We start from the raw sequence: 8,961 nt of genomic DNA on the forward strand, positions 1-8,961 counted from the left end.
AGCTTGAGGAGGAGGAGGAGCTTTAGGAGGAGCTTTAGGAGGAGGAGGAGGAGCGGAGCGGAGCATCCCCCGGGTTCTGCGTCCTCACCTTGTCTGCGCAGACGGTGGACCCAGCCAAACACCTTCACTCTGCTGCCTCGCTTCTCCTCCAGCTGACGGATCTTCACCTGGACACAGCAGACCAGAGCGTTAGAGCCGCACGTGTGCCAACCATTATGTTCACGTCGTCATGGACAGATCAATCTAATCAAATAGTGCGTTCATTGATTGTTAAGGTCAAAGTGTTTAGGCCAAGAAGAAAAAATGGTGTGTTTCCGGTAACCCGAGCGAGCTGGATTTCAAAACCCGACCTTAAACATTTTATGGCATATTTACTGGCCGTACGTTTCGAGAGTGTCCCAAAATAAAAAAAACATATTGGTTTTGGGGCGACAGCGCGGACCACAACAGAGCGGTAATGACTCAAAAGTCGTCTGCTAATGGCTCTTTTCCTGTGGTTGGACTAGTATCGATGTAGAGAACTAGTTTATTCAATATCTGCACCAGTACGGCCACTTCAATGTGAAGCGCTCACTTCTGAGAAAAGAAAACTGTCTGCAAAACCTGTGCAAGGATTTAAAATATATTAAAACATAAAAAACATCCGACAGATCCACCCGTTTTTTTTTCTTCAATGTTACAGGAAACACTCTTTTTTTGGCCTTACCATTTCTAAACCGTTTACATGGTTTATTTGTCGTTTTACATTCAGGGCCGCTCAATTTGCTTCATAATTGAATAAATAATAATTTCCATTGCTAATGTACACATTTAAATGAGAATGTGGCTCATGGTTTATTTGGCTCACTTTTATTTTGCAGTTTCCATTGACTTATTACAAGTTATTTAATGAAATGTGGTTTTATTTACTTCACCAACTTGACCTTCATGCCGTTAGCTCAGGACAAACTTAATGAGGACAAGACTTATAGAGCATTTTGCACTAAATCAGCGTTTCGAATGAGAAAGTGTGTTATTCAAAGTGTGAATAGTTAATGAAGTTACCGTGTGGGGCTCCGGCAGACTGGAGTCCATCTCGATGACGATCTTTTTAGCCTCCTCCAGGTTCTTCTCTCTTCTTTCATTGTCCTCGGCCTGGCACATGCACATGGAGGACAGGTTATGCGTTTGGGGGGAAATGAAGGCGTTATTGGACCGCTGTGTTTAATGTGAATCTACCTCCTTCTTGTCTTTGGAGTCACTCTTTGCCTGCTCACGGTTAAACGCCTTCTTTGCATTTTTCATCTGCGTTTTAGAAATCGCGGCCCATTTCTGCACAAAGGGGGAAAAAAGGCTGATTTGTATAATGTTAATAATCAGGTTATTAATAATCAGGTTATTAATAATCAGGTTATGTGACAAAGGGTGGAAATGAGCGGATGGTACAATCTGCATCGACAGTTTGCACCACTGTCATTGACAAGAATTAGGCCTCGTCATCATTAAGGCCGTTGTAGAGTTACTAACAATTCATATTTCTTGGCATGTTGTGGATCGATTTGAATACATTATATTTACAATTATTTTACGGGAAATGTCTCTTGGTCTCTCCGGAGGTGGTTAAAGTTAAAGTAATGGCGCCGACATGAGGACACTTTAAACACTTTCATCATGTTTGCTCTAAAGGTGACCAGACGTCCCCATTTACCTGGGACAGTCCCCGTTTTGAGTCCTACGTCCCACCAGATGTATCCAAAGCCATTGACCACTTTGATCCCCGCCAACAGTAAAGGAGGGAATTGTTTATTTGGCCAAAATGGAGAAAATCTGGCTTTAAAATAACCAGAAGAGCAGAACCCTTGTCGATACGTCACATCCTGTTGTGCGTTAAAAGTTTTACAAATGACTCATGGATCTGCAGGCTGCAAAATAGACAGGGGCCCGCAAGCAGTTGAATCTCCGGCGGGCCCGCGGTTTGAAATAGGAGGGGGCCCGCCGTGCCCCTCCTCGAAAAAAATCGAGATTTAACTAGTAATTTGGCCATATTTGGGGCATTTTCATCGCTTAAGTTTTGTTTTGACAGACATGCCCACTTCGCACGTCTTCTCGCTTCTCATTGGCCGAGCGGTGCCGAGCTGCGTGCTGCGTTCGTGTTGCGTTCACGTGTCCTCGGAAATGCTCGGTCTAATTTTCGGGGCAATGTATATGCTAGTAGTTTATTTTGTAGAACGTGGTTTCATATATTCCACAAGATCTCCTTGTGTCAAATGCTGTAAACAGTATTTATTTTGTATCATAGAAATATTATTATATTGAATTAAACAGTTTAAAGATCATGATCTCTGGTTTAAATGTTTCAGTATTTGTGCTCTTCATATCAAATAACAGATAAAAGTACTTAAAATTGTTTTACATGCTAATAACCAGGTTTAAAACAACACATTTATCTTGTTCTTATGACGCCGCGATGCAGAGCGCTTGTGAGCCCCTGAAATTGCTTGGGGGCCCCTAACTTTTCAAAGGGCCCCCCAGGCCCTTAACTTTGAAAATCTATTTCTAAGCCTGATCTGTCGTGTTTAGAGCTTTCATTTTGATCTGTTTCATAAGCAATGTGATGTTTTTCAGGTTCTGGTGGAAGGATTATTCAGCTTCTACAGTAAAAAGCACTGCTCATGATCATTTGGGCCGATTCCTCAGGAAGACCCAGGGCCAACAACATTGTTCTGGGGGCTGCCTCGAGCTACAGTTTGGATAAGTTTTACGTCTAGTGTGTTTGAGTGTGTACTGACCTCTCCCTCCTTCTGCGAGGTCATATAGATGACGGGAAAGGGCTCCTTCCCGGCAAACAGCAGAGCCTGGAGTAGATGGGGACAGGGTCAGAGGTCACACCCTGGACAATGTGTGACACGTGTGGTGCGAGTGAGGTCAGCGCTCACCTTCAGAGGGGTTTTAAAAGGCCTCTGCTCCGTCCCGTCGCCGTCTTGATCGCTGCCGCTTTTGTCCGACACGTAGAGCTCGCCTGGACGCACATGTGCAGAGTGTTAAGGTTTGGACAAAGAGGAAGGTCACTCACTGGACGCACATGTGCAGAGTGTTAAGGTTTGGACAGAGGACGACCACTCACTGGACGCACATGTGCAGAGTGTTAAGGTTTGGACAGAGGAAGACCACTCAATGCACCTTTGATGACAATTTCAGACCCTCCATAATTTCTAAGTGGGAGAACGTGCAACATCACAGATATCACAGTGTTCAAATACTTATTTTCCTCACGGTGACGATAGTACGAGCGGTTTCAAGAAGGAGAGAAGAGCGCGGAGTCTGAATGAATTGAATTGTTTTTGATTGTCTAACGTCGATTGTCTAAGCGACAGAGTTGTTGTGGTCTCGTTGTTGTGGTCTCGTTGTTGTGGTCTCGTTGTTGTGGTCTCGTTGTTGTGGTCTTCGTTGTTGTGGTCTTCGTTGTTGTGGTCTTCGTTGTTGTGGTCTTCGTTGTTGTGGTCTTCGTTGTTGTGGTCTCGTTGTTGTGGTCTTCGTTGTTGTGGTCTTCGTTGTTGTGGTCTTCGTTGTTGTGGTCTTCGTTGTTGTGGTCTTCGTTGTTGTTGTTGTGGTCTTCGTTGTTGTTGTGGTCTTCGTTGATGTTGTTGTGGTCTTCGTTGTTGTTGTTGTGGTCTTCGTTGTTGTGGTCTTCGTTGTTGTTGTTGTGGTCTTCGTTGTTGTTGTTGTGGTCTTCGTTGTTGTTGTTGTGGTCTTCGTTGTTGTTGTGGTCTCGTTGTTGTTGTGGTCTCGTTGTTGTTGTGGTCTCGTTGTTGTTGTGGTCTCGTTGTTGTTGTGGTCTCGGTTTTAGGTTCCAAGTATAAGCAAACAGGAGCAGGGACCAAGCACAGCCTTGTCTTACCCCTCTTTCCAGAATCAGTGGGTCAGTCAGATGACCACTGGTTTTAATTCTTGATGTTGGATCATCATAAAGAGACCCAATATTTTTTATGATTAAAAAAAAAAAACGCTCCGACTCCGCGACGTTCCTCCCGCTCTGACTCTGTGATGTTCCTCCCGCTCTGACTCTGATGTTCCTCCTCCGCTCTGACTCTGTGATGTTCCTCCCGCTCTGACTCTGTGATGTTCCTCCCGCTCTGACTCTGTGATGTTCCTCCCGCTCTGACTCTGTGATGTTCCTCCCGCTCTGACTCTGTGATGTTCCTCCCGCTCTGACTCTGTGATGTTCCTCCCGCTCTGACTCTGTGACGTTCCTCCCGCTCTGACTCTGTGATGTTCCTTCCTCCCGCTCTGACTCTGTGATGTTCCTTCCTCCCGCTCTGACTCTGTGATGTTCCTCCCGCTCTGACTCTGTAATGTTCCTCCCGCTCTGACTCTGTAATGTTCCTCCCGCTCTGACTCTGTAATGTTCCTCCCGCTCTGACTCTGTGATGTTCCTTCCTCCCGCTCTGACTCTGTGATGTTCCTTCCTCCCGCTCTGACTCTGTGATGTTCCTCCCGCTCTGACTCTGTGATGTTCCTCCTGCTCTGACTCTGTGATGTTCCTCCTGCTCTGACTCTGTGATGTTCCTCCCGCTCTGACTCTGTGACGTTCCTCCCGCTCTGACTCTGTGACGTTCCTCCCGCTCTGACTCTGTGACGTTCCTCCCGCTCTGACTCTGTGACGTTCCTCCCGCTCTGACTCTGTGACGTTCCTCCCGCTCTGACTCTGTGACGTTCCTCCCGCTCTGACTCTGTGATGTTCCTTCCTCCCGCTCTGACTCTGTGATGTTCCTTCCTCCCGCTCTGACTCTGTGACGTTCCTCCCGCTCTGACTCTGTGACGTTCCTCCCGCTCTGACTCTGTGACGTTCCTCCCGCTCTGACTCTGTGACGTTCCTCCCGCTCTGACTCTGTGACGTTCCTCCCGCTCTGACTCTGTGACGTTCCTCCCGCTCTGACTCTGTGACGTTCCTCCCGCTCTGACTCTGTGACGTTCCTCCCGCTCTGACTCTGTGACGTTCCTCCCGCTCTGACTCTGTGACGTTCCTCCCGCTCTGACTCTGTGACGTTCCTCCCGCTCTGACTCTGTGACGTTCCTCCCGCTCTGACTCTGTGATGTTGAACATTCTGAGAACAGAGCACTTTAAAAGGATCTATGTGGTGAGGAACTGAATCTGCAAGAAAACCAACCGCCATGAAACGAAGAGAAACTGAAACTGAATGAACCCATGATGGATGAAGCTCATCATATATTATCCATAAGTAAAAGTAAATACGTAAGAGTCATGTCAAAGCCTCAGTGAACGAGTCTCAACCAGCGTTAATAAATGTACTTTAAAGAGGAGGAAGAGGAGGAAGAGGAGGCTGCTTCCTCCACCATCGTCATGTTCTAGCTCCAGAATGAAACTGACGCAACATTAGCACATGTGGAGGAGTTAGCCGCCGCTAGCTGACACACACTGTTTGTGTCTTACCCAGAGAGACGTTTGCCATGTCGTCCGCCATGACAGCACAAGAGTCCCGCAGCCGTTTAGTGGATCAAAAGCAGGACACAAGGGGAGGAAAGAGGCACAGAAGAGCGCGGAGTGCGGCAGGGCTGAAGCTGAACCGGTCTGAGCTGTCACAAAGCAGGTTCCGGCGGCGGCGCTGCGTCACTACGTCATTGCGTCAGTGCGTCATCACGTCAGTGCGTCACTTCTTCGTATTGTTTATTGGAGAGCGGCATTCATCAAGTCAGCTGCATTACGCCACCTACTGTGTTGGAATGTGAACCAGATATTTCCAAATCTCACAAAAGAAAGTAAGAAAAACAAAACAAAACACAATAGAACAAATTCTATTAATCAGGCCAAAGTAAGGGCTTCTGCTTAACACTTTTAAATATTGTAGAAAAAGGTTCAGTTGTCGTCATCTGGACCGGAAAAACAAGACGTTTTGACTCTTGGACGAGAGCCCGAAAAGTCTTGTTTTTTCTAAAACTGAGTCCAGATGACTACAACTGAACCGTTTTCTACAATGGAACACTCCTGGACGAATGAGGGACTACACTGACACCTTTAGAGATGTTTTGCAGACTGACTTCCACTTGCCCCTGGTTTCTCAACTCATCAATAATATACTCCACGTGCTCTCTGCAGTGGCGTGCGGTCAGGGCAATCAAAGCAAGCAGTGATTGACCAATAAAATCTAAAATGACCACGTGTCACAGCTACATTTAATTGTTCTGAAATATATTCAAATAAGCCTGTTTTCCCCTCACTTCTGCTGCTGAAGCTTGGCTGAAGTCACTGTGTCTCTACAGGCCACTGAGCAGTAGGTGTAGCTCCTGCAGCTGTTCAGTCTCTGACCGTGTTCAGAGGCCTAACTGCGCTGTGCAGAGGAGATACGAAGCAACAGCAGCTCCAAGTTTCAACTAAAAAACTAGCTTTTAGATTCTTTTTGGTCGATAAGGCTCTGTTCACGTTTCCTGTGATGAAATGTTAGTCAGAAATACAGGCAGGAATTTAATAACATAGAACGCCAATTTGTGTAATGACTTGATCTTTAAAGTGAGACTATTGCATTCTTTCAGCAGATTTAGTTCAGTTCAGTTCTGTTCAGTAAGATAGGCGTTTGCCTTTCACACAAGAAAACGGGGTTCGAGACTGATTTCTGCATGTACTGGGTTTTTTCACTTTAGTGCAAGTGTTTTCCACTAAATATTGATGAACACTCCCAGTTTGCTTGTCCATCCATAAAAGTCTATTTGGGCGTCTATGTATATCAGGTACTCTGTACTCTGATCGTGCTCAACTGGTTCTACTTCATCACATGTTCATAAAGCCCTGTTGGATGCTGGTTAATTAAATGTAAAGTTTTTTTAAGCTGGATGTGTCCTTTTCTGATTTGAGTTATAACCCCCTCTTCCTTGGTGCTCCCTATGATTTTTAGATGGTAAAAAGCTGCTGATGTTATTGATTTGACATGGCTGTTAAAATTCAAGTCTGAGTCCATTATTACCGATGGCTTTCCAACCCCCAGTTAGAAATCGGGGTAATAGTAAATATAACTGATTTAGGTTTTAGAGTGAGACTCTGGAGGCGAGTCCTAATACTTTCTCTTTGTTTCTCTGGGCCACAGACAATGATGTCAGTCTGAGTTCTGCAACGCTATTATTCCTACATGTGAAACAACCCTGCTTTGCCCTCACACTTTCACAACATGGAAGTAACGTTCTTACTGTCAGATGAAGGTTCTCCGAATGCCCCTTAAGATTTACCCAATATTACATAGTCAGTTTGCGTCAGTTCACCCACCTCCACCTGAAGTGGTCTTTAAAGCTCCACAACACAGCCTCAAAGCTTGTGACTGGATCACCTCAAGCCTTTTAAAAACTGCTGATCTGCAGTACTTCCATAGTTCAGTACTGATCTGCTCAACACAACATAGATCTTTTTCATAGCTGACCTACTAGCCCCACAGTCCACCCTAGACAAGCACTTCATCACAATTAGGATTTTCTTGTACTTGGTGAGCAAGTAAGAGATATGAACATTCCAAGTCAATCTTGAATCCATCCACATACCCAAAAATGGGAATTCCTTAACTTTATTTTCTCTTAAATCTTCCCCTCATGCTTAAGACCACTTTTCAACGGTGTTGACCGCTTCCTGCATTTTTGCTGCAATATGCTTGAGGTTTCGCCCTCTGCCATAGCGCTCCATCATCAGCAAACAGTGAGTGCCCTATACTACAAGAAACCTCCACAAAAACATAATTAATCATAAAATAAAATAAGACTGATCATACTCCCCTTGGGATCCCACTTTGCTCTGGATATTGTTCTGGCAATGCTGTTCGTACTTTAACCTGGATGTATCTATCAAATAAAAAGTATTTTATTAAAATTCCGCCCCGAAATGCACATTATACTCAGTCTAATTACTCAGCTACGACTACAACGATTCCTTATTATATAATCATACGCGTTATATTATACGCTTTATGCACCTCCACTTCTAGACCTAAAAGCATCCTAGTGCCATCATCCTTTCCATTCTCTTCCCCAGTGAAACATAGATCTACATAAAACGAGGTACATCAGAGGTGTCCAAACTTTTTTCACAGAGGTTCGTATCTTGAAACTCATACAAAGCAGAGGGCCAGACAACCTGAAAATGAAGTGAATTATTCAAAATGTTGCATTTGACATAGTTTTGATGAGCGTTTACATTTTTAAGAAGACTTGGAACATTAATATTAGGTTGGTATAACGTCAAAATATTTGAATTTGACAGTAAAAAGTCCTACTTTTTGTTGTTTTGGACAATTAAGCAGGAAGCCTGAGGGCCAACAAAATGTGGTCGGAGGGCCGCATTTGGCCCCCGGGCCACAGTTTGGACACCCCTGCAACTTCTCTCTGTAAATCTCTTTTTGAAACTGGAGCTTTGAGTAACATTTTATTGTAGAAACTGTTACTTGAGTAAAAGTTTTAGTCTTTTAGTAAATCTACAAGTGACAAAAACTTTATATTGACAGTAATTGTTTTTCACACTGCTCCTTCAGATATGATATGATATAGTTGTTCAAATATTTGTGTCTGTCCTTTGCTTTATTTAATGTTGTATAGCTCAATATACATTAACTTTTAATTTGTTAGTTACTCTTTTCATTACTCTTGAGTAATAGTTTTCCCAAATACATGTTTACTCTTACTTGAGTACTGTTTGTCTTCTCTACCCTTTGTTCTCCAGCAGATCACAATAGTTACCAATAGTCACTTGTACAATCGCAGCCAGTAGAAGTTTTATTTTGAAATCACAGAATTCAGTAAAAGATGGCTCATGACCTGTTCTTAACCAGGGTGATTATGAAATATAGTTTTGTAAAAGCATATAATACAAAGTACTCTAGATGTAGTATTCTAGTCAGTGTTCAAACAATCAATTCAACACTTTACTATGATGGCTTACAACAGTTTAAACTAGATGTCTTATGTATTGTTGGCCGTGAACTGTTGGAAAAT

The 8,961-nt window shown here is 44.0% G+C and overlaps 1 protein-coding gene across 2 annotated transcripts in view; it reads right to left on the reverse strand.

Annotated features, from left to right (window-relative positions):
• nars1 (asparaginyl-tRNA synthetase 1) overlaps window positions 1–5,537 on the reverse strand; it is a 216,777-nt gene extending 211,240 nt beyond the window's left edge. For both annotated transcript variants that reach the window (XM_072453424.1, XM_072453423.1), the window contains exons 1-6: window positions 5,432–5,537; window positions 2,916–2,998; window positions 2,769–2,834; window positions 1,219–1,311; window positions 1,045–1,134; window positions 89–167 (exon numbers count right to left, since the gene is read on the reverse strand). In XM_072453424.1, coding sequence (XP_072309525.1) covers window positions 89–167; window positions 1,045–1,134; window positions 1,219–1,311; window positions 2,769–2,834; window positions 2,916–2,998; window positions 5,432–5,462 — 442 coding nt within the window. In that variant the 5' untranslated portion in view covers window positions 5,463–5,537. The remainder of the gene's footprint in view (window positions 1–88; window positions 168–1,044; window positions 1,135–1,218; window positions 1,312–2,768; window positions 2,835–2,915; window positions 2,999–5,431) is intronic.
• Between the last annotated feature and the right edge of the window lie 3,424 nt (window positions 5,538–8,961).

Source organism: Eucyclogobius newberryi, unplaced genomic scaffold (genome assembly GCF_026437365.1).
Source record: "Eucyclogobius newberryi isolate DKJ021-1_F unplaced genomic scaffold, fEucNew1.0.hap1 SCAF_2, whole genome shotgun sequence".
Classification (NCBI taxonomy): domain Eukaryota; kingdom Metazoa; phylum Chordata; class Actinopteri; order Gobiiformes; family Gobiidae; genus Eucyclogobius; species Eucyclogobius newberryi.